Below are 26,330 nucleotides of genomic sequence, written 5' to 3'. Positions count from 1 at the left end.
ACATTGGTTTATTACAATAGAGCTCCAGAAAAGACTACTGGGTGGCGAGTGAAAAAACTAAGTACTAGCAACCACATGTGATTGAAGTATCAAAGGTAAAAATTATCTATAATGCAGAACATTATTATTATTCACATTTAATGTATTTTATATTTTTGGATTTTATCATTAATGCATACCTCACTTGGACTGTGCATCTGGTAAAGGTACAGTTAGTTAACTTTGATATTCTGCTGGGTATTTGTGGTAGTCTTACCTTAATCTGTTATTTATCAATTTATGTGTTGATTATAATTTGTACTATTAATTTCAATCTGCTAATTAACTGACGTGTAATAAAAATGCAGTATTTGGCTGTGAATTGCACGAGGAGAAGTTTCTTAAAAGTACTGGAATTGTTCACTTGAAAATCATTGAGTTGCTTTTAGGGGAATAAGATTTTCTATGTGGCGTGTTTGTTCTGCATTTTCACCAAGAACCACTTCTTAATTTGGCTTCTATATCACAAAGGGCCGTCTGAAGCAGGCTGTGACGTGGTCTCCAAGGGAGTACAATGCTTTTTGCAGCCTCGCCATGACCACTTAAGATACCTCCTGGATTTTACTTCCTGCCAGGTTCCTACAAATCAGCTTGAAACACTATGCTCCTTATCATTCAGCCCGAGGCAGACGTTTACTGGTAGCTCTGATTATTCAGTTTATCTTTCATCCACATTAGAACATTTTTACTTGATGTTGAAGGTTTTACTGGTCAAGTTAATTGCAAAAATATCTTTAGAGAATACAAAATAATGGATAATTGGCCCCATTTATTGTTCAAATATATTGTTCCAATTTCCATTATAAGCGTGATGTACTGCTGAAATGTATTTAGACACATAAACCGTGTTTTTCACAACGGCTGTAATTAAAATGATAACTTACTTGAAATAACTTGACAATTTCATAAGAAAACATACGTCATTTTTCATTTATTTTCCTTACAGCAGTTAGCAATATTTTAACTATAGCAAGCCAAAAATAAATACAAATTTTAAATTATTTCAACAATGTGTTTCATTTAACAGAGCAACAGTAGCATTTCACGTGAACAGTGCACAGAATCCAATACAAAGGCATGGCTTCCTGTCTGAACCTTATGAAGGGTTTAACGTTTAGTGAACTTTTCTTTGTTCATCCATTATTCATTTTCCGATCTCAAGTAGTACAACTTGTAAATAGTTTGTCCAAAAACAGACGGAGAGGAAGCCATTGTAGTGTCACTGGACTCCAGCAGGAGCAGTTAGGAGACGATGTTTATCATGCGATCAGAAACAGTGAGACATGAGGAAAATACAAGCAGAACTATTCAAAATAAAAACAATAACAACAGAACCCCAAAAAAGCTACCATAGTCAAGCCATTTAGAAAAATCTCACATTTAAATTTTTCATGTACAAAGAAAAAAGAGTGTTCAAAAAAAGGGTGAGGTGACCATTGTAAGTCACGTTTATTTTCCCTGACGGATGTGAAAGCAATAGGCAACTGAGGCGGCAATGTCCTCTGTCATCCCGTTCTATGAGAGTCCAGCTGTCCAATCACTGATGATTAATGTACAAGCACACGCAAGTTAGCATCCATCTCACACAAACCTCCCATTCCCATAACGTTGTTTCCTTTGATCTAGTTGCAGGGAAGTTGTTTGGGCATAAGTTGAGATGAAAGTCCAAAATGCCAACACGCAAGCATCCTCTCACACGCACACAACCCAACAGCCTCCCTCTACATCCACTGGTAATTCATAGCATTCATTTGTCATCGATCCTTCTCCATGACTTCATTTCCCTTTGTGGCTGCGCTGCTCCCATGTGCTTTTGGCAGTTGTACGGAGGCCTGGCAGGGCCACATAGTCTTTCTGGAAACGTGAATTAGGCGTTCTTTGCCTTTTCCTTTCCCCCTGCGTGGTGAAAAAAGCGTCCTGGAAACGCATGCTTGAGGCCGTGGACTGCAAAAATTAAACATGAGAAAACACCGAATGAGTAAGCAAGAAGGCCTTCCAGGTGGGAGAACTATTCTAACCGTGTCAATGAGAAGCTATCAAACGTGTGGTTTACAGTTTCTGTTGCCCAGTAAGTCTAATACTTACAAGTCTACGTTTCACCTTTTTAGGCAGGTCTTCATTTAAGGTATAGACATCTTCTCTTTTTGCCAGCACCTGAGAACCGTCCTCAAACTCCACCTGGAAATACAGGAAAAAGATCATCAGTTCTTTAAACATATCTAAATATAATTAATAGAATGCAACTATTTAGCGCTTCAAAATTTGACTTTTTTTCCCCATCTATGGACACAGCGCAAGGGGTAGAATTTTGACATTACTTTTCAAAAATGTCAGATTTAAATTTATTTGTGTCTCTGAAAAAGGTGTTTGAATTGAACATCAATCAACCATAGTGCAAACACAACACTGGCTATTAAATACTATGCAAAAAATACAATACCATAAACTGTTAGTCATAAATTACCAGGATAAACATGTTTAATGCATCAGAATTTTGGAAAATAAACAGCTTTTACTCAATTTTAAAATAGAAGCCATTTTCATGTTACGGCTGTTCTCAAAATAAATATTTTCTGCTCGAGGTATTCAGTTTTTTTCTTCGCTGTGTGGTTCTTGTTAAGCTTTTTTATAAAATCTTACCCATCTTTTAGTGAGTGTGTTCGTCACTGACGCATTTGTGCATAACTAATGGTTGACGCCCAGCTCGACTAAATAAAGCCTTAAGTGGAAGCTGCATGACTTAGCCTGGTGAATATTTCAGTGAGTTTGAATAATGCAGATTGTCACCTCCTTCTCGTCCTCCTCTTATCGCTCTCTCCATCTCTCCCCATCTGCCTCCACTGTGTCTGACTAGCTTTTGCTTCCTATACATCTCTATTCATCCTCTGACTCATCTCCATGCCACTTAAATGTCCTCCTACTTAACAAATGTTTTTTCTCTCCTCTCGGGACCTTGCCAACGTCAGAGGATTCTCCATGATTCTGAAGTTGAGGGAGTTCAACAGGTTTACCGCTGTCTCGCTTTGACCCACAGCTTAGCTTGCAATTTAATTCAACATTCATAGAAAAATGATTAAATCTGCAAAACCGGGTCATACGTCTCTCTCATACATTTGTTATCTCTCATGATTGTGTGTGACAGTGTGTGTGTGTTTGTGTGTACCTGATACATGTAGGATACATTGGATCCAAGGTATTTGGCACCATAGAACAGCCCATCAGGCCACTTCACTTGAACAGCTTCCCCAACTTCCGGAGGACCCAAGTTCATACAGTCTCTGCTCTAAAGATACAAGAGAATAACGGTTGTTCTGTGTAAGAGTGCGCGAGTCAAAAAGCTCTCCGAAAAAAAGTCATTAAAATGTAATGCGTTGATCAAAGAAAAGGGGGTTCTTCATAGTTTTACAATAGGTACATGTATGGTTACACTCGAGTCTGGCTTCTAACCTGAATATTGGTAAAAAAAAACAATGTATAGCCAATAATTACAACACCTTATTTTTCACATATGTGTATGATCTAAATATATAGACAATACAAAACCATGTGTAACTTTTTAGTCACTGAAAACACACTACAAAACTTGCTTCTCTACATGCATTTCCTTTAAATTTTCCACAAAGACAAACACAGGAGTCGGGATTTTAAATGAATTTCTGGTTAAAAGCTTCAACAATAACTAACATCTGAAATTTGAATAGTCTATGTTTTAAACATGTAACTATAACATGAATAAGGATATGATATTTCGACAGCGTATTTGATTTCATTATAGTCTCCACATCATAATAAGAATAAAAATGTGCTGCACATCTGGGGAAGACTTAAGGCTGGGGTTCAGTATTGAATGAAATAAGGAGAATCTCACTGATCCTGTAACACACAGATGTTTCTTTCACAGCTACCTCTGAGTTTTCAGCTCACCCAGTGAGACTCAATCATTATTATAATCACTTAAACAAATCAATTAATTGCAACTCTTCAAGAACAGTCATGTCAGTGATTATTTAGTGCTACCATGACAACATAGCAGTCCCGTTTTATTTAATTTTCATTTGATTGGCCTCGGTTACACATCCGTGTCGTTTCATAACAATTACAGGAACGGTTCATAGTGGCACACCTTACAGTAAGACATTTAAACAAGATTATATGTAATCCCTCGTGCAATTTAGAGAACCAATAATCCTGCTTGAAAAGAGAAGCTCCTTTCAAATGAGAGGGTATTAATATCGGATATGACCTTGTCCAACTGGGAGGTGACCTCTTGAGCGGGGCCTCTAATTAAACATATCCTCACCACTATATCCTCCGGGTAGGTATCGTTGGAGAAGGAGCCGTCATCGAACATGACCTCGTAGAACATCTGGGAGGTGATCTGGGTGACCTTTGAGCTGTAGTAGCGAAGGTTTTTGTGTTTGGAGATCACTGTCTGGCCCAGAGAGATGGACGCTTGGCATGCCCGCTGCTTCTAGTACAGACAGAGAGCAATTAGGACAACAATACAGTAACTTTCCAACTTACACTCCTATGGTATTCTATCATTATATAGTGAGTGATGACTGCAGTTCATTTTCAATTCTTTAAAATAGCCTTTAGCCATGCAGATAGTTCTGTTTGTTCCAGCGATTGTGCCACTCATTCAGAAAGATTACAAAATAATGAGATTCTAAAATTTTAGTCTTTCCAGAAACAGATTACTCTAGGTAATCCACAGAATCCGGTTTTATTTTTATTAATTATTTAATAGTAATACATTTTATACCCTCATATCTTTTCTAAATAAATTCCAATGTGACAATTATTTACATTCCCAAAAAAAACTTCCATCTACAATCAAGTGTCATTTGTAAATTATTTAGAAAAGATATTACACTAAATAGTACCCATTTCCTTTTACAAGTTATAGGAAAGTTTATACACAGTGCCAACACACTGCCCTGTCCATTCTCACTTAGCACAACCTGGTTTATTACAGTTCGGGAAAACACCGGTCCTTTAACTTACAGCTGACGAACTCCGCGACTGATGTCTATGGCAGGTGATTGACACGACATATGGCCAATCATCAGGCTCCATGACTACCCCAGCAGCATGGGCACAGGTCACATGAAAGGAGGTGGGACACCGGCCACATGAGCACTGGATGCAAGCACCTGCCTTCCGCCTCCCCGCACAGCGCTTACGACAATAGATGCACTTCTGTAAACACAGACCGGAGAAAACCATCAACACCAAAGCCTCACCCTTAGCCTCACACAGTATGTGACATTAGCATTTAGAAAATAAAATGTTGGTAAAAAAGTAAGGTGTTGCCCCCTGTCAGTCCCATACCAGCAACCTGGTCAGAGGTCATTTTGTAATTGAACCGTTCATATAAATGTTTTGGATGTTAGATAATGAAAACATAATGAAAATAGCAAAACAAACAAAATATCTAAGGATTATAAGAGAAACTTCAGTTTAGTGTAAATGATGAATAATACATTCTTTAAACCCAACTGTGTAGTATGTTAAATGCAGCACATAAAATATATATGAATGTAGAATAGAATGAGTATAAGACCATACGACACATCTTCTCCTTCCTTCTAATCCTGTCACTTTCCTTGGAAATATACATAAAGAGAAATTGTGATTGGGTATCTTTATTACCCTGAAGGAAACCTAATGTAGCCTTGGAAAGCGGTAAAAAATAATTGGAGCTATTTAAATTTGAGAGACCTTGAATATGTGCTCAAGTGTGTGAAAAAAGGCTGTGAAGTGAATTACAGCTGGGTTGTTCCATAAACCTTGAACATCATTTAGAAACATTATGTCCTCGGAGTAAACATTTCTGTAAAACTACTCCATACACTGTTATTGGATAGGGTGGAGTAAACAAAACTAAGACACAAGAGAATAAAATGAGGCCAGTCAACATAAACATGTTATTTCTCTTCTGCAAAACAAGGGAACTCTCAAAATGGTCCAAATCAGATGACATCATTTGAAGTGTGGCAATGTCTATGTTTTGGTACTTTCCCCCCCATTTTAGGTCTGTGAGCAGTACACAAGTGCACAGTGAAGGGCATCATACACAAACATATCCTGCACACAAACACTGCCATGCCTAAATGCACAAACACACTAGATTTTTAAGACTACCCCTCGGTTTTCTGCACCCAACAGCCCATCAAGTCCATTTCCTCTGCTATGGCGTGCCCCCTCTCTTCTGCTCCCACAAATCCTCATCTCCTCCACTAAAGGGAAAGAATGACGACATCCTCCCATTATAACCCTACTCGTACCCATTCCTCTTTCACCCCTTTTGCATCCCTCCCATCTCACTCCATTTCCTCCACTCTCCTCCTACTAAAACATCCATCTACGCTCTCTTTTTCGCTCCGCTTCCCTGCCCTGTTTTCCTCTCTCTTGTGGTGCGGCTTCACATCTATTTGAAGGTAATTTATTCATTAATGTAATTCCTTAGGAATCCATACTGAAATATCCACACATGCTGTCAGATCATAAGCCCACGTATAGACAAACTCCTTAGAGGACGTTCCTCAGCGGATAGTCAGTCAGAGTGGGAATTACCTGGTTTGTAAATATGAAGTAAAGCCTATAAGAAGAGTCTGATGACATGAAGACTGTCATATCAATATCTTATCAGCCTCACGGAGGAACATCATGTGTCTAAACAGCATGTGTGGGAGGAGTATGGACATGTTTCATTATTAATTAGGACCTGATGTTTGAATTCTCTGGTGCATATCTGGGAAATATGCATTGCCCCAGGTAAAAGAGCATAGCCTCTGTTGGATGGATAAGAAGGTGATGATGTGCCAATGCTAAACCTTTCTTGAAAGTCACTCTTCTTACCAGCTAAGCCTCTGAAATGAGTGCCCTTTTTTAATTTCTTTGAAAAATCAATAGCTGATCTAATTAGTTGACCTAGGCTCCTTTACAATTATCAGCTTAGCCTTCCTTAAATCAGATATCAGTTGAGGATCAGGGGGTATTGTGTAATGAGCGGTCCTCTTTCAAACATAAAGGCAATGCTTAATTTTGAATGAGCGGTGGAAATAAGTCCTTCTATACCTTTTTTAATAATTATTAACAGAGCCTCTATTGCTTCACAGTTTCTCTATTTCTGAACTCAGGAACTCTTCTCTCAGTGCTTTTCTCGGTGACTAACGTGGCCTACATTTCATAAAGCCCTTTCCCATATCTCTTCCATTATAGACAACAGTGTGTTGCTGATGAACTGGCCTGACTGTCTCCTCCAACTACCGATGCCAGCATGACAAGATCATGACTGGCAAGCCAGACAACCTGTTTAGTGGGAATGTGTGTGTGTGTGTGTGTGTGTGTGTGTGTGTGTGTGTGTGTGTGTGTGTATTTACAAACATTACATTTATCGATGGGAAACAACTATTTTAAATCTTGTTCGGGGAACAAAACTATTGTAAACAGTGTTCACTTTGTGTGAAAACATAAAGTACTGTAATACATTGATGACAGCATAGTTTTACGTTTCAATGTGTGTGAGTTTGTGTGAGCCTAACCCACTTTACCCCATGCCTGAGCCTTCTCTGGGGTGTATTTGGGTTCCTGTGTTGAGCCATGCGTTAAGAACATTCCCACAGTAAATTATGAATGTGTTCAGTGTGAGATTGTGTGTGTGCGGTATTGAATAATAAATGTACTGGGCTGCTGTTGGGGCATCGGGTCCGATGAGAACTCATGGCTCACGGTGCTAACTCAGAAATGATGGAGTGAACAAAAGCAAAAAGTTATAAGACCAATAAAGTCTCTTAATTTAAAATGTTAATTAAGTTAAAATCCTGTCTTTCTGTTAAATTAGGTGTGAAGGGGCTAATTATTTATTCAAGCATGCTGTGGGGTTTATCATATTTTTACCTTAGTTTAGATGTCAAAGAGTTTGCTGAAAAAAGGGGACATCTGGTTTATCAACCAATGCATGCGTCTGTCCAAAGAGTGCTTGTGACAGCATGTTCATTAGTGAAAAATGGCACTAAAAATAAAAGATTTGGCGTCATGACGTTTTTGAAAGAAGAAAAAAAGACGCAGTCTTAGTTGCATCTTCAGATCAGACACATCTTCCACGGGAAATAACTGTGTGTACTAACATCACGACATCAAAGCATGTGCTTTTAGCTGCATAGGTAGAAAGTGTGTAATCTGTGGAGTCAAGCTAAGATTGGCACAGCGACAAACTTCATAGCATCAAACAGCGAAACGAAAGAAACATTTCCAAAAGAAAGAATTCTAATCATTACAATATCTGAGACACTTTGGCAATCATCAGGTTAATGTCACAGGAGTTTTATGAGCGTCCTGCCCTTTTCTGTCTGGACTACACTTTTCATTTTGTTCAGATTTCTGCCCCTGGGTATGGATTCTGACACTGTGGTCTGTGCTTTCATATTTGAAATGAGCCTCATATCTTTGTATGAGCAGATAGGAACCATATCCCTGTACATTCCCTGTGCTGTGGGTAATGTCCCTGTATTCACCCTCAGTAAATGCAGTAGTATCCTTTCAACTATTTTGGGGATGCACTCATGTACACCTTGCCAAATGTAACTTTTAGGAGGTGTTTTAATATCAATTTGAATTACTTTACACTCCATTTTTGTTCATGATGGTTGGAATGTTGTTATTAGTTTATATTAGGGGCAATAAAAACAAATGAGGCGAGAAGAAGGGGATCCACTTCCTCGGACTAATCCCTCTCCACCAGGACACACACTGGCAATGAGGTTTGAGAGGAAGTGTTGATTACTAAAGAGACCTTTAAGTAGAATGTAATACAGCACCACAAACATTCACCGAAGTAGTTATTATTAGAGGTGAATCAACACCTGTCTAAATCAGTCAGGCAGGCAACTGAGTTGACATTTACAAAACCTTGATGATCAAATAATAATAAGGTCTAAATGTCTTTTTCAGTTGCTGTCAATTAGTTCAGCTGCAAGGTTGTCACATGCATGTCTGCCTGGCATAACGTTACTCTGTGATGGTTTCTGCTATGGTATTGCACGCCTAGAGGTATGTGTTTTGGTGAGTGTGAAAGAAGCAGTAACGTTAAAGTTGTGAAGTAGCAGGGCACGGTATATCCCATTGAATTGTCGGTAAATCAATGCTACGTCTTACAAACTCCCAACCCGTTCCTTGATGAATCATATATGTTTCTTTAAAAAGCTGAAGTTTTCATTTACATGCAATACTTTCGGTTGAAACAATAGTGTAAGCAGGGAATGGGGAGGCAGTTTTCGTCTCTGTTATCCATCTTGTGCTCGGTGTTCCTCTCCAGCCCTGCGTTTTCTGCTGAGCTATCATGGTGCCTGCAGCAGAGAGCTAACTATAGTGGCAACATGTCAGGTCTGCTGAGACACACTCCAGCTCTCATTAAGCAAACACACACATTAACACAATAGATACACAAATGCATGCACTAAGATACAGGCAGAAGGACACACAACCAAGCATATAAAGACAAACGCCCACACACAGACAGCCCTAGATACGCCCCCCCCACCCACCAGTGGTTAATTATCTAGCTTTGATTGCGGGCATGTTCGTCTCACATTGTTAATTAGAACTCTGAACACTTCATTAATTGGACTGAGCCAGTCCTTAAGGACCTGGGGAATTCCAGCACTGCATCAGGGTGTGTGTGTGTGTGTGTGTGTGTGTGTGTGTGTGTGTGTGTGTGTGTGTGTGTGTGTGTGTGTGTGTGTGTGTGTGTGTGTGTGTGTGTGCGTGTGTCCTCACCAGTTTAAACCGCTGCATGGGGATCCTACTGGTATCAATAGGACTCCTCTTGGCTTCGTCTCTGAACCTTGCCTCTGGCAGTGCCACTGCACACATCACGTGAGCCCATCTACACACACACACACACACACACACACACAATTAATCACGATGATTAAGACGCACAGACAATTCGTAATCAGAGCTGTGGAGATCAGTGATGAGCTAATCTGAGAACAAAAGCCTGTCTCACTTGTCGTTTTTGGTTTTCTTCAGAGCTCCACCTCTGAGGTTACAGAGACAGCATTCCTGAAAAAACATAAACAGAAATTGTAGTAAGAGAGAAAGTAAATGTATTATTTCACACACCAATAATCTTACACATATAACACCTGCATTGTGTGGGGAAATAGGTCAAATGTATGCGAAGTCGTATGTTTTACACTATAAAGAACAAAAAAGGCACTGCAATGTAACTGCAGTTAAACGACTGCATCTTAAAGAAACATTTTCCAGTGTGTTCATTCTTCTAAGTCAAGCAAGGTAACGCAGACCAAGTCACGAAACCACAATGTAATTTCACTAAGCAACAAACGTTTTTTTTGGATGAACAGTGCGGCATAAATCATAGTCATTCTATCAAACCTACATTTCAAATGTTGGTCTTTGCGATCAATGCTGCTTTATAATAGCAGTGCATCTGTTAGTAAGGTGCGTTTAATAACATTCCATCTAAATCACAATGATAAAAGAAAAATCGTCTTACTGCAGTAAAGCTTCCTTCTGTACAGCGATCACATGACCACTGTTCACCGACATCATCTTGCGCAACACCGTAGCAACCTAAAGGAGAAAGTGATTGATAACGGGTAAAGATATAACTTTGAAAAATTTCAATCTTGATCACTCGCTAAAATACCGCCAAACTGCTTCACTCTAACCTGGCGGCATGGTTTTAAAAAGCTAATGGTAAGTCTATAATCGCTAACAAATAACAGAATGAAATGCTGTGTATGATTTTTAACCGATGGTATTGCATCATGGAGAAATGCAAAGTATTGCAGACAAAGTGTAAATGGACAGCTCTATGTGTGTCTGAGTGTAAGGGAAGAAAGAAATCCAGACAACAAAAGAGGGACAGTTACATCTATGCATCTTTCTTTGGAAATGCATCTTTCTTTGGAAATGCATCACTGGCGTGACAGTATGCCTTAGTTTCAGACACTTTATAACCCGTGTGACATGGCTGACAGAAACCCCAAAACATACACAGCAGTATGAATCAGCCACTTTTAGTAAATATTGGTCCCTTCTAAGTTTTGGTCTGTGCTCTTGCTGTGGCAGAGAAACATATGTTTTATAAAAAAACATAAACGCTTGTGGCTTCCAACAAAAAAGCATTTTGACTTTATAAGCAAGACAAATGTGATTCTTTTCAAAGCTGACAGCTGGTTAAAGTCCATTCCTAGAGGTTTTAGACATATAAGCTGGGGGGATTGTTTTATTTGTAAGAAACACTTAAAGCCTGTTTATGTGCATGTCTCAGTTCTTTCCCCCCACTATCCATCAACAAACCAAACATAAAATCTAAGCTCACCTCTCTTCCTTTCGCAAGTTCAAATAACAGTAGGGGGGATGGAATCTACATCAACTTGTATTAACAGTCGGTTCTCCAAACTAAACTTGTGGCTTTTTCATCAGTTTCAAATGACATACTCTTCAGCTCCTACCCCCACACACTCAAACGCAGCACACGCAGCACATAAGTGAGGTGGGATCAACACTACAGGCCGGAAAGTATAAGGGTTTGAAAGTGGCTGGGAGAAGCAATGTCATTTTAAAGCTGTGGATTCCCGACAGTGTGTGAGACCTTAACAAGTGTGTGTGTGTGTGTGTGTGCCTGCATGAATGTATGCACGTATCTGCATGAGTCTGTAGAAAAAAGACCAGCTGAAAGCTTAAGATATTGGCAAAACATGCATGGCTTGAGAACGAGTCCTAGGGCTGTTTCAGTGTGCGAATGTGGGATTAAGATAATGTACCGAGTGTTGCGGCTGTGTGTCCAGTGGAACAGAAAGGCTGTGGGTTTTTGGTTTTTCTTAAGTGTGTGTTTGTGAGGCCTTGTTGTACTGGCTTGGGGCTTTTGGACAGGAAGTATGTGTGGTGAAGACAGAGGAATCACACTCATTCGGCTGACGGGGGAAATAAAATACTCCCAACCACAGAGAGAGCAAGAGAGGGAAACAGAGAGGGGATGGAACAATGAGACAGGACTCAAACCCGACGACCCTATCACAATGACATGAAAAAAAACAAGCACAGCATATAAAAACAAACAATGCAGTTTGGTGAAGTATCCACAACACCAGTTCCAAGCTTCACACGCTCACTTTCACACCCCTCTCTTGCGTTGTGCATACGTACTTGCATGGACTTGCAGGCAGCAGCCCTGGCAGTAGAGCAGAGGGGAGGTGCCGTCTTCCTGCAGCAGAGGGTTTGTGGGAGTTGGGGGGCAGTTCTGCTCCCGGAAAGAAAAGCAGATCTCTGGGATAAGGGGCTTGGTTCTTCTGAGACCACTACAGGGATATGTGTGGCCCTCCATGGGAGATGAGGGTTTGGAGGTGTCCATGGCTGTGATAGGTGTATCGTCCTCTGCTTTGTCTTCAACCTGAAAAATAATTTGCATGATTTTCATGTTCTTCTTAAGAGGCGGTTAATAAAATATTTCCCCACTAATTTGCTATATAATTAAGGTTGTCGCTCTGAATGGCATTTTAGCCCATGGCAAATTATAAGAGCTGGGTCTAACATTAGACAATGATAAGCGGCGGGAAAACCACATTCATCACAGGCGGGATTAGTATTATTTCCTAATTAAGGCCATTGTATCTTTAACAGTGTTATAACAAACATGCAACACAGATTATATATTTTTGTTGAACTTTACCTGATAATAGGGCATGAAGAGCGTGCACACAGCACAGTGTGGCTGCATGCTGGCTGCATGAGCATTGTACTCCCTCTCTGCTGTGAAGCAGCTCTTTTTGTTCTGCCACAGGTAGATGATGGGCTTCGCCCACGCCTCCATTTCCTGCTCGTCCTCCTCCTCTTCCTCCTCTGCCAAGCTTGCTTCAGGGGGCTCTAAGTGGAGACAAAACAAAGCTACAACATTGAGAGCACTTATCTATTCCACTTTAACCTTTCTTCTATATCCCAGATGATGATTCATGAACTACGGAGTGCATATCTCTCAAAAAAGCCTGTTCCCAATCTGAAACAACTGTGTGCCCTAAACATCAAAAACATAACATCCATTCTGCTAACGGCTGACTTAATAGATTTGCTGCTAAGGCGAAATTCACACCAAATCATGCGGTTTGGCATTAGCTCTAGGGTTAAGCGGGTATGTCACTGAGTTGCCCATACTTGAGACATCATAATGTGAACTTAAACACTCCAATGTGAAACAAGTACACTTTTTATTACACAATTATTTTTCACCAGAGAACTGTTTGGCTTCACACTTTAAGGCCTAACTATTCTTTTGAAAACTGCTGGACCAGAGAAGATAGAGGGACTGTGCCTTGTCCTGTAGCTTGTTAGCAGGAAAAACGCTATCAAATTCCCAACAGGATAGCAAAAACCAGCATCAAGTTAGTCAGCTGTTACACAAACTTCTGGGCGGTTGGGGTTAAGTGCTTGTGTTGCGTTCTTTTACCCTTAACTTTGTACAAAATATTTTTCTGCCCCCATCCCCTTGGCAGCGAGAGAAAGCAAAGTTTACTGTACTTTCTCACCGACTAACTGGTTACGTGACCAATGAAATATGAAATCGGGCAGCGTTTCTCAACATTTTTTGTCAGTTTAAGCTTTTCTGCCGCACACCGCTGCATTGTTCCAGAGTTCCCAGCCCAAGCGCACTACCCGCACTCAGATGACTGGGAGGAAGTGTGTTTTCGCCAAACCGCCTGATGTGGTGTAAAGTCATATCTAATCTATCCACAGTGGTGACAATCCCCTCCAGTGACTTGAAAACCATTTTCAATGAACAGAGGCCTGCCATTTTATAAAATTACCCAAAATGATTAAGAGCTCTCATCATCATAAAATAGGCTCCTCACAGCCATGGTCATTTCATGGTAATTTCTCAGGGATAAACAACTAAAATGCCTCCTGAATTATTCATCCCTTTCACAGCCATAGAGATAATGAATGTGACTGTGTGAGTGTGCATTAGTAGTTCTTAATTGAGGGTCCCCCCTTCCCACCGACCCTGTTAAAAACCATGAAAACAAATAGAGTGTCTATTACTAGGTCTTTTTACTGTGGTAGGCCTGAGAGTTACGTCCATTCCGTTTATGTGTGCATTGACGTCAGTCGAATCATTTGGGGAAAAATAAAATGTGAAAAATGAGAATAGGGAGAAGTGACCGCAGAGTGGAATGAAACGATGGTTACAAAAAGCTACGCTGTGGGATAACACAAATGTTACGTGACATTGCTTACTATGTAAAAGTTTGTTTTAACGGTAAAAGTAAATTCCATTCCTCCTAGTTTACCCATTTTGAAATAATGAAAATGTCCTGTTTTATAAGAACTCTGCAAATTTGGATTTGGTTTTCCAATATAAAAAAACATGTAATGGCAACTCTAATGTACAGTGGGGCAAAAAAGTATTTAGTCAGCCACCAATTGTGCAAGTTCTCCCATTTAAAAAGATGAGAGTGGCCTGTAATTTTTATCATAGGTATACCTCAACTATGAGAGACAGAATGGGGGAAAAAAATCCAGAAAATCACATTGTAGGATTTTTAAAGAATTTATTTCAAATGATTGTGGAAAATAAGTATTTGGTCAATAACAAAAGTTCATCTCAATACTTTGTTATATACCCTTTGTTGGCAATGACAGAGGTCAAACGTTTTCTGTAAGTCTGTAAGGTATCCACACACTGTTGCTGGTATTTTGGCCCATTCCTCCATGCAGATCTCCTCTAAAGCAGTGATGTTTTGGGGCTGTCGCTGGGCAACACAGACTTTCAACTCCCTCCAAAGATTTTCTATGGGGTTGAGATCTGGAGACTGGCTAGGCCACTCCAGGACCTTGAAATGCTTCTTACGAAGCCACTCCTTCGTTGCCCTGGCGGTGTGTTTGGGATCATTGTCATGCTGAAAGACCCAGCCACGCTTCATCTTCAGTGCCCTTGCTGATGGAAGGAGGTTTTCACTCAAAATCTCACGATACATGGCCCCATTCATTCTTTCCTTTACACGGATCAGTCGTCCTGGTCCCTTTGCAGAAAAGCAGCCCCAAAGCATGATGTTTCCACCCCCATGCTTCACAGTAGGTATGGTGTTCTTTGGATGCAACTCTGCATTCTTTCTCCTCCAAACACGACGAGTTGAGTTTTTACCAAAAAGTTCTATTTTGGTTTCATCTGACCATATGACATTCTCCCAATCCTCTTCTGGATCATACAAATGCCCTCTAGCAAACGTCAGACGGGCCTGGACATGTACTGGCTTAAGCAGGGGGACACGTCTGGAACTGCAGGATTTAAGTCCCTGGCGGCGTAGTGTGTTACTGATGGTAGCCTCTGTTACTTTGGTCCCAGCTCTCTGCAGGTCATTCACTAGGTCCCCCCGTGTGGTTCTGGGATTTTTGCTCACCGTTCTACTGATCATTTTGAGCCCACGGGGTGAGATCTTGCGTGGAGCCCCAGATCGAGGGAGATTAGCAGTGGTCTTGTATGTCTTCAATTTTCTAATAATTGCTCCCACAGTTGATTTCTTCACACCAAGCTGCTTACCTATTGCAGATTCAGTTTTCCCAGCCTGGTGCAGGTCTACAATTTTGTCTCTGGTCTCCTTTGACAGCTCTTTGGTCTTGGCCATAGTGGAGTTTGGAGTATGACTGTTTGAGGTTGTGGACAGGTGTCTTTTGTACTGATAACGAGTTCAAAAAGGTACCATTAATACAGGTAACGAGTGGAGGACAGAGGAGCCTCTTAAAGAAGAAGTTACAGGTCTGTGAGAGCCAGAAATCTTGCTTGTTTGTAGGTGACCAAATACTTATTTTACCGAGGAATTTACCAATTAATTCATTAAAAATCAGACAATGTGATTTCCTGGATTTTTTTTTCTCATTCTGTCTCTCATAGTTGAAGTGTACCTATGATGAAAATTACAGGCCTCTCTCATCTTTTTAAATGGGAGAACTTGCACAATTGGTGGCTGACTAAATACTTTTTTGCCCCACTGTAGTTCACTGCAATGCAAACAGTAGAAGTCAAAGGATCATGGTTTATGGCTTGGTGCAACCCACTGCACAGCTCAAACCACAACAGGAAATGTCCCGGGGTTTTTATTGAAATGAGCTTGTCTTTTGGCTTAAAGCATGTACATGTGTCACTGTCACTTTATAAGTCCTGACCTTTGCAATACCTTTCCATGAACTGTGTGAGGTATATGTGTGCGTGAGTACCCACCATCATCACTTGCAGCCTGTTGTTTGACAGCCGTGGGTACAGCCCTCGCCATGGGTTTCCTGAGTGGGTGACGCCAGCTCTTTGTGGTCCTCTTCACCGACAGGGCAGGGTACTGGCATGGAGAGGCATCAGTGAAAGGCATTAGCGTGAAAATAATATGGATTTGATTCAAACTTGAGCTAAAGACTGAATGTGTATGACTGTGTGTAAAAGAGCACTCACTGCACAAACCTCCCCAGGTTCCAGGCCTGATTCATCACACTCGCAGTTACTTGTATCATTTTCCTCCTCTTCTTCTTGTTCCTCCTCATCAGATGAGTCACTACTGCTCTCTCCCTTCAGACTACATTGCTGCTCCACCTCTTCGCCATCAGATCCCCTTTCTTCCATGTCAGACACCCCATCCTGCTCACCTCCTGCCATCTTCAGAGGTGTAACAGCACCATTGGAGTGTAGACTCTCATCTGTCTCCCTATGTCTCCCCAGCTCCCTGCACAAGGAGAGGGCTTCAGAAACATCCGTCTCCCCTCGGTGGAGCTCATAATCCCCACAGAGGCCCAGGGGCTCAACAGCACCCACTGAAACTAGCGAGGTGGGCTCGAGCTGGGCCCAGGTGAGAGGCCCCCCTTCCTCTTCCTGGTTCTCAGACTCACGCAGGTCTTGTTCCGCGTCCTCCAGATCTGTCACTTCTTTGCACTGAGGTTCGGTCCACATGGTGTAAGGCAGGGGGTCATGGGTGAAGTCAGAAGGGAGTTCTGGGTGCAGACTCTGGATGAGTACAGCAGGACCCTGGGAATTTAAGTTTCCCCAAATACTGCTGGAGAAAGGTTTGGGTTCCATGTATGAGTTCTCAAAAGTACAATGGGAAGGGGAGTATGTAGTGTGGTGGTGCAGCTGTAATGCCGAGTCACCTTGAGTGCATAATAGGGTACGGGGGTTATTGTTTGAGGTATCAGTAAAAAAAGGCCCACCATTGTTCAGACTGAATACAATGTCCCTATGAGCAGAGTGTTTTGAGCTACCTTTACTTGCTAACTCTGCTAGGCTGTACTGCTGCTCTGTTTGAGGTGCAGTGCTCTGAACTAGCTGGAGAGGGGGAGCATCAGGGGGAACATTTTCCAGCTTTATATGCTCCTTTTCTGCAGTTTTTTGCTTTTCATGGACAACACCAGATATTATTTTGTGAACAGCATTTGTAGTTATATGAGCCATGTCTCCTTTTGAACCTGACACTGCTGCCCCGTCACAACTATATGAAGACTCTGGCTTCCAGCTGTTGGTACGTTCTACAGTGAGAGGTTCTTTTGACATTGTTAAGTCGTCTTTTAGCTCTTGTCGTTTGGCTCCATTTGAAGACAGAGAGCTAGTTGGCGTCTCCCGCTGAAGCACAGGTGCAACCGGGTGACTGCCTGATGTAGCTTTTGGGACAATGGTTACCCCATCATCAGCCGGTGTGAGCGAGGGCATCTCCTGGATCAGTACAGGTGGCAAAGGGCAGATTCCAACCTTATCTGCGGGCTCCAGAGTGAGTTGTGGCATATCTACTGCATTCCTCTGCAGAAGAGGAGGGCAAAGATTTTCCTGTGTGAGGGTTTTCTCCGAATTGCTATTTTGTCCTGAAGGGGAAAAGGAGCAACATGATGTGCAACTACCCCCCTCTACTGGCTCAGGTTTAAGATCATAAAGTGCTTTTGTAGTGGAGTGTGGATTGGTATGTTTTGTTTCAACAATTGTGTTTATTTTCTCTGCTTTAGCAATGCTGTTAGTGTAATTCTCAGTACCCGTGTCCATGTTAGTGTCAGTGTTTGGTGAAAGCCTTAAAGTGTCTTCTTGACATGACAAAATCGAGGTTTGAGATTCACAGTCAGGCGGACACAAGCTCCTCTCAGTCTCAGTAGAGTTGTCTGTTGTGTGGGAAGATGAGCTGAGTTTTTTAGTCTCCAGGGGAGAGACCCTGGTATTGCAGTCCTGAGAAGGTGAGAGGTCTTGTGGTTCAGGAGAGCAACAACTTGACTCATTAGTTTCCGGATGCACCCGGGTATCCTCAGGCCCTCGTGTGAGTCCTTCGGGAGTCCTGCTCGTGACCCGTGACCCTGAGAGGTGTTGAGGGTCAGTGTGAGTGACCGTCTCTGCTTTTAGGTCATTCTTCACTGGTGCAGCAGGGGGGGGAATGGTGTTGCAGTAAGAGTTATTCGAAAGACTTAAATTACTCTCTACACGATTTACCTTGACCACACACATCTGTCTGCAAGGACCTGTTGAAGATAAGGAAAAATGAATATAATGTACCACAAGGTAAACAGCAACTTTTAAATATTTTCATAGATAAAAAACATCAGCACAGTCAAACTGTTTCAATAACACACGTATACTTCCGGTCTCGTACCAGAGAGCTGTAAAGAGTTCTGATTCTGTTTGTGCTTTGACTCGGCTTCCATTTTCTTCTCTTTTTCCTCCTCTTCCCTGCAGCTTGTCCCGGCGGCAGACCTTCGCACCTTGGGCCCGGGTGCACCCCCCAGGCCTTTCTTCTTGCTGCTGGTCAACGCTGAGCCACCATCCAGGGCAATGGGCTCCTCAGTGGTTCTGAGGCGCTTGGATCGCATACGAGAGTGGGTGCTGCTGTGAGGAAGGATCAAGAAAAAAGAAGATTGAAGCCCAAAATCCTGATTAACAATGAAAAGGAATGAAAGCAAATGTGGAAGTTTGTGACTTAACATTAAAGGGGATCTTTATTAACAAGAATGAGGACTGTCTATGAATAAATATACAAACAGCACCACTTCTACTCCCAATAGCACCATCAGCTGCTGTAGACTCTTTCCTTTAACAGTATTGCGTAGAAAGCAGAAGGAACTTTGTTGGAGTATGAATACAGTACCCTTTATTAGTAGGTTTGTTCTTGCGCCTCCTCTGCAACCAGCTCTGCAGCTCCGGTGTTGTACTGGGAGTGGCGAGTATGTGATCAAGAGGTGCAGAATCTTTGCCCACCATCCAGTTAGCGTAGCGGTCAGGTTGAAACTGTTTCACAAACGGTTCCATGGATATTTTGACCATGTCCTTGCTGCAAGTGCACTAGAAGAAAAACATGAGTTTAAATATTCTGTCTGCTTTTGAAAATTCATAAAGAGGCATTCCAGTGGTCCCCTGTGAGCACAATTATAATATATTCTGTTTGATACTGTATGACCACGATTTTTAAGCATGAAATTAATTGTATTCTGAGACACTTTGCTGGATATTCCCAAGAATTGAAGTGTGAAAGTTACCTGTGTGGCTACTTTGCCATAGTCTATCCAACGCAGAGTGGCAAAGTTGGTGGACTCCGCACAGTTGAAGCCATGGTTGAAGCCAGCATGGTAGCCATAAGGGAAGGTGATCATGAACTCTCCAGCTTCCTGAGTAATCTGGCAATTCACCAAAGACATAGGGGAAGAGATTGGCTTAGTAAGACTTTTAAGAGTAAAGAAAACTGTGAACTATCCTCCCATTTTTTTTTTCCAAATTAGAAATTAAAAGAGAATGAATAAAATCCATTAAATAAGCTCCTGCAGATTTCGACATTTCAAAATGAGCACTGCTTTTTTCACTGGCAAGAAGTTGGTAAATAAAGGAAGTGTAAATGGCAAGAAGAGAGGGGATTCAAAAGGGGATGAGAGCCTACCTTATCAAAGGGGATGCCATACTTCTTCAGTATGGAAGGGGAGATTAGAGTCATCTTGTGACGAAGAAAAGCCTCACACCCCTTAAAGCTGTTAGGAAAGAAACCTGAGAATAAAAATGCACAAACACAACATTAACATAGTGTAAGGCAGCGGAGAGACAGACCGTAACATGAATAATAAAAAGCTTGACTAAACAGTGTACCCAAAAGCGATTCTGTGGTAACCTTTTCCACCTTTACAGACTTAATTAACATATTTAAATGTACAATGATACTGGGTCAATCACAAAAGCAGCATATTTTCAGAATATTTAACGGTGAAAAGTTGACTTTCTATACCTAATAATTGACCTTAATATATCTAAGTACATTTCTTTTTTACATATAGTTCATTTTATATATGATTCTACTGTGATTTTTATCATTAGTTTCAGATTTTTGGATTTCCATTTATCCAGTGAAGTAATCAGCATTGCAATCTTAGACCTAATAGCCGGTTTTACATTTCCAACACTTTAATAATGGCTACGTTGTAAAATAAATCATATGCATTACAGTTTATTTAGTCTACTTACGCCTTACAATATGGATTTCTCTAAAGTGGTTCGTCACTACATTAAACCTCCTTTTGCATTTACATATCTACTAATAGCAGTTCTTGCCCGTTTGTATTCCCAGCTCATTAGCATGCTGTATCTGTAGCTTTGCCATTACCACTACTGTGTCCTCTCATTTCAGAGTTTAATTTATGTACTGTTCTTTATTGTTTAATGCAGACCTGGTTCTGTATGCTGCATTCATTATTTAATAACTGTTTAATTATTTCTCCCGCCTTAATTCATATGTAGAATACAAAGAGAATATAAATGATTCTTTTACCTGTAGCCAGACGCTCCAGTCGCTTCCCGTGCTCAGGGGGGATTGCATACCTATTAGAGATAAGAGATAAATATGGAGCAGACAGAAATACTTTGGAATGTGTAGGTGAAATTCTCTACATGCATTCTTCATTTTGCCTACACTGTATAATACAAGTTTTCAAGCATAGCCTTTACAATTTCAAGACTGCCATCAAGTGGTGGATGAATGAATAATTTGTAAGAAGGCTGATGGGACAGAAATGTTATGTCTTATTGGAATAGTGTATTCAGGTGCACAGTAGAAACCCTCCAATAACCTGGGCTGAGCCTTGACAATTTAAAAGCCAAAGCATTTGGTCTTTGACTTTGCAAAACTGTTTCAATATGGATTCTAATTCAATTTCTAAAAAGGGACAAAACAACGATTGCTGTTAAGTTAAGAGTTACTCTCGTGTTGGTGTTATCCTGCATTATTTCATGCGCTACACTGCTGACGCAATTGAAGTGAAACTATTCCCGATGTTTCCCGGTGACAAACCCGGGGAGCCTGACTGAACTCCCCAAGGCTTGACGAGGCATTCATTTGAATAGCAGCATCCGCCCTCAGGTCTGTGGCATTTCTATCATATCATATCACCTGTCAGCTTAACAGAGCAGTGAGAGGGAGAGCCAACCTCAGGTGGAGGTGACATGGCAGGTGGGGGCCGGGGGGAGGTTTGAGAAGAGGTGAGAGAGGTGCATCTTAAAACCGCTCCACTCCAGGGACGAGATGTCAAAATAGAAGCATGATGAAAGAATGTACTCCGACGCGCGCGTGTGTGTGTGTGTGTGTGTGTGTGTGTGTGTGTGTGTGTGTGTGTGTGTGTGTGTGTGTGTGTGTGTGTGTGTGTGTGTGTGTGTGTGTGTGTGTGTGTGTGTGTGTGTGTGTGTGTGTGTGTGTGTTCTTGGATCATCAGGCTGCTCCTTGCCGAGTGTGTGTGTGTGTCTCTGTGTGTGTGTCACTGTCTGCCTGTGACACTGATCCATGTGGGTTGCAGGGCTCACTGCTCTAATGAGCAGAGCTCCCTTCAGGGCAGGAGGAGAGGAGAGAGAAATGGAGCAAGCCAAGCTGACAAAGAAATAAAAAAGGAACCTACATTCTGATCTACCTGATCATTTCAACTTTCACTTTATAATTTTAACCGACACTTCTTAGAACCCAGCTTCTCTTCTATTAAAACAAACAAATAAACCTTTGTATTCTCTGTGACAGGGTGATTATTTGGTCAGCTACTTTTTATTTGGATCTTAATCTTTTTTTTATAATCATCAAATTTTAGTTTACAAGGAATATTGGCATTTCAATTTCATTTTAGTGAAAGGAAAACCCATACTATTCCCTTATAGAATCCTTATGGATTACTGTAGCTCAATTTTAAAGTTCTGAAAATTAAGACATCGGAAGACAGAGGTGGAATGAGTGCCGGGGCGGTAAAAAAATTACACTTAAATGACTTCTTCAGTTAGTAAATGATGTGTTGCAATCAGCTTTTACCTATCACACTATTTATTGAGGATTTGTTTCAGACTTCAGGGTAAAATGGATTACTGAATATTTCAGGCTGTATTATGTGGTATTGTTGCACTGGATGTCATACTGTTTCACAGTTGTTGCTTCTTTGTTCATTCTCCCCCTGTCCCATACTTACCATGACTTGGGCTCTCCAAAATGGAGGTAGTTGATGCTGTACAGGTCCATGTCCTCGGTGTGCCATGCAAATGTAGTCTTCCACATGCCAAAGTATAGATATGGAGTGTTCACCCCCTGGATGGACACACCGCAGTCTTCCTCGATAACATCCAGGATAGAGTTAAGGTGGCCAACGTTCCATTCCTCCACGTCCTGGAAGAATACAAACAATTGGATGTCATAAGTGGATCCAGCAGCTTAGTATTGTGGTTGACAATGACATTTTTAAATCCAGTCATTATCAGCTACATCAGGGAAGATTTTACTCATTGTGCTAATAGTTGGCCAGCTGTCAAATCCCCTCCTATCGCTATAATCTGGATGTCCATCGTGTGTTTCATGCCTCTAAAGTTCTGCTTATAAATTCATTTGGGGTAAAACACTGGATTTGAGCTTTAGTGGCCTACTTTATCAAAGCTGGGGATGTGTTGTTTTCAGTCAATTCATCTTTGTTTCCAAACTTTGGATTTGTTCCAAAAACCAAAATGCTAGATTTAAGGCAAAATGATATGATGTTAAGTCAACCAAAGTCATTTCTACTGTTTAACAAATAAACACACGGAGATTAACACATGTATTGAAATGTGGGAATAAAACGAGGGAAAGCAACAAAAGAACAAGAACGGTCATCTACCTCATCATAGAGACTGCCACTGACATCAGCACCATATATGGGGGACACAAAAGTCAGGTTCTTCCAATATTTCCTCTCCAGATCTTCATAATTCAGGTAGCGTGGTGTACAATACCTGTGGAGGAGAAATAAGTAACATTAGGTACTGTAAAATAGCATTCTGTAGAAAACATTAGCACATAACACATAGCAGCTAAATGTATAACCTCAGCACTTTTAACTTGTTAATCCAATTCCCATCTTTAATCGGATGTGGGATTAGGAATACTAGCACTGGAAATGTACACATGGCCTTAAGTTATTTTCTCTTTTATCAATTTCTGACTTTTTTATGAACAGTTAAGTTTTCTTTAATTTAGGGCAAATAGGGCAGCAGCATAACTTCCTGCATAAAATGTAGATTTTTAGTACTCACATGTCACTGTTAGCTAATCGCCTGAACTCCTGCACGCTAAGAGGCTTCTTCTGGATGTTGTATTGAGTGAAGAGCCCTGACTGGCCCGCCATCATCTGCTGGATGGGAGCATCAATCATTAGATCATCTATGTCGTCATAGGTACGACGGGGCTTCCAGCCTTTAGGAGGAATCACCTGGGGGACAAACAGAAGAGGAGAGGATGCTTTTGAAAACAAAACAGGAGTGGAGTAACCTAATACAAGTAGGGTATTGCTGTTAACACCGTTAGCTGCTTGCCACTGGCTTAACTGTCACCAGGTTGAAAGCCATGTGGAGGCAATCCCTAAAATCATAGATTTAATCTAAATATCCTATTGTTAACATGTAATTAGGTTGCATTACATGTGTTAATGAACTTCTTCTCTTTTATCTAACTATTTTGATTTCAAAAGAATGAATAGAGACTCTGCAAAGAAACTGAAGGTCCACATTAGAGGGAACTTTGACACACTAACTAAGTGGACATAATGGAGTCTATAACTCACAGGTAAGACAGAAAAACATGTAAACTGTGTCTTAGCTCAGATTTAAAAAATGCTCCCTACCTTAGCCAGACCTGCGCGATGTGCACCCTGAGACTCCATATGAACCAGGTACTGGTTGAAGTCTTTGAACTCCTCCATGGTGGGCCTGAAGGTCATAATCTTGCAGGTGGGGTTCGCAGGGGTAAACACCTCTGCCCCCGCCATCCTGCCGCCTCACCAGATATAACCTGGAAGAAGAAAAAAATGACTTTAATTAATATGTGATCAAACAACATATATGTAATAGTTTAAATTGTACAATGGTGATGCTGTTTAGATTAGTTAAAATACCAATTTCCAGATGTAAATATATCCGAAAAGTAATTTATATTGGCTTAGTACTGTATATTGTAAAGTTGATGGTCATATTTCATCTGGTGTGTTTAATTACTTCAAATCAGCTAATTTACTTTACAGTTTTGTGATACCCAGTGAAGGTACAAGTCAATTTAATGACTTAATAAAATGTGTATAGACCATTACGGTTGAAATGCACAGGTGTAAAACTTGACTAAAAGGTAGTGTTTCATGGTGGTGCACCGCTAGATGGAGGTAGAGATTCAAAAAATGTCGATTTGATCCTATGATCCTTTCTGATGACAACAACCCATTTCAGATTTTTGTCCCATCCACCCATCCCACTCCCAACTCTGACTTTATTGTTCATCAGACAAAGGATCACATTGCCCGAGTGATGCTATTGTGATTTTCAACCTTATATTTCTTCATGAAGCTACTTCACCGCAAACCATATTGTAATGGCATTCAACACGATTATGTAAGAGGCAATTGCAAGCTTAAACAAGTTTCTGAAATAAATCAGCAACAGTGTTCAGACACAATGTGTTAACAGCCCTACTCCTGTTATAAGTACTAAAACAATCATTTAAAGACACAGATAACCTAAATCGGGCTTATTCTGCCACCATTAATTGAAATCAACACATTAAAACACTGGAATAGATCAATATCCCTAGAGGTTGTTTCGCTTTAAAAACTGAATTTGGGTCTATGGCTTGGCTGAGCTTTGTTGTCTATCAAGCCAGCTAACTAGCCAACTAGCCTACGTTTTGTTATGATGCAAAGTAATGGCTGAACAACTAGCACCGCTTGTTAGCTTAGCTTGCTGGTTTGCTTGCTTATATTAAGATGTTACAATCCTTGGGCACTCTGATATGAATGTTGATCACTGATTCATGGTACCTGAATATAAAGCACTTGCGGTTAGCAGGTAGAAAAGAAATGCATATGTAGCCGTTTAGCTAACCTAGCTAGCACACTGGCTAACTTCTTAATGCACAAGTGAATGGGGTTTAAATGCCCCTCGCAAGGTAGCTGCAGAGAGGCCCGTTGCTCCTTCGCTCTGTGACTTTGTGTGATAGAGGATTCACTGTGATATTTGTATCGTGTATACATTATTATATCGAATTAAAAGACGTCTGGCAATAGACATACGAACAATGAAAAACATAGTCCGAGATGTCCACTGGCATGAACGCGTGCCAACTTCTTAGGCTGGTAATGCTAACGGTTAGCTGTTGATATGTAGCTTGGCTAATTTTGCACAAGAGTCACGAAATGCAGCACACCGCTTTCTGTCTATCTGGACCAGAGCTAGCTTACATGCACCGTTTTAGCCGGTATATCACATGTTGTTTCCATAAAAGCAAAGAGTATTTTTTACCTTAATTTAGAAATACAGAGCCGTGTTGTTATTTATCTCTTCCTTGTCCGTCCAGCTGATTCACATGACAGCTGCTGGTGCTGCTGCTTCTTCTTGCATTGAGATTAAACCATGTTCAAGACCGCCTCTACTCCACAACTACGTGCCAGTGTGCTAACATGAACCACCGCGATGAGAGGCAGACCGTGGTGGTGTGGATTTATCCATGCACTGTGAGATCTGCGAATCAGCAGGAGAGTGGAAGAACTGCAGCACAGCCAATGTTGTGTGAACCTGTTCAACGACAGAGTTGGTTTCAATTCAAAGGTTTATCAATACACCCTATTAATTTAATGTCAATCAAAGATGGAGTATTTATTACATTTCGGGTTAGACATTTGATCTGAATCAGCAAGCACTTTATACATGAATGCAAATATTAAGCTCCACATCACTGGATGGAAGAAGAAGCTTAAAATCTTTGTCAAGTCACTGAATTGCATTAAGGATAGAA

At 41.0% G+C, this 26,330-nt stretch overlaps 1 protein-coding gene across 6 annotated transcripts; it reads right to left on the bottom strand.

Moving 5' to 3' along the window:
* Window positions 1–940: 940 nt before the first annotated feature.
* Window positions 941–26,080, bottom strand: kdm4c (lysine (K)-specific demethylase 4C). Of its 6 annotated transcripts, none has more exons than XM_063884296.1 (22): window positions 25,838–26,080; window positions 24,175–24,341; window positions 23,588–23,763; window positions 23,173–23,287; window positions 22,498–22,691; window positions 20,829–20,878; window positions 19,950–20,053; window positions 19,555–19,692; window positions 19,167–19,360; window positions 18,675–18,907; window positions 16,511–18,543; window positions 16,289–16,400; window positions 12,749–12,942; window positions 12,226–12,469; window positions 10,568–10,644; window positions 10,055–10,110; window positions 9,823–9,931; window positions 5,047–5,241; window positions 4,340–4,510; window positions 3,203–3,322; window positions 2,125–2,217; window positions 941–1,983 (listed from the first exon to the last, which is right to left on the bottom strand). In XM_063884296.1, the coding sequence occupies exons 2-22, from the start codon at window positions 24,316–24,318 to the stop codon at window positions 1,816–1,818; spliced, it is 4,920 nt and encodes a 1,639-aa protein (XP_063740366.1). In that variant the 5' UTR covers window positions 24,319–24,341; window positions 25,838–26,080; the 3' UTR covers window positions 941–1,815. The 6 variants fall into 6 exon arrangements, with proteins under 6 accessions (XP_063740366.1, XP_063740370.1, XP_063740368.1 ...); XM_063884300.1 differs by having other exon boundaries at window positions 2,140–2,217; XM_063884298.1 differs by having other exon boundaries at window positions 4,340–4,507.
* Window positions 26,081–26,330: the final 250 nt, after the last annotated feature.

Source organism: Eleginops maclovinus, chromosome 5, assembly GCF_036324505.1.
Source record: "Eleginops maclovinus isolate JMC-PN-2008 ecotype Puerto Natales chromosome 5, JC_Emac_rtc_rv5, whole genome shotgun sequence".
NCBI lineage: Eukaryota > Metazoa > Chordata > Actinopteri > Perciformes > Eleginopidae > Eleginops > Eleginops maclovinus.
The sequence above is the reverse complement of the archived record's forward strand: the minus strand, read 5'-3'. Positions and strand labels throughout refer to the sequence as shown.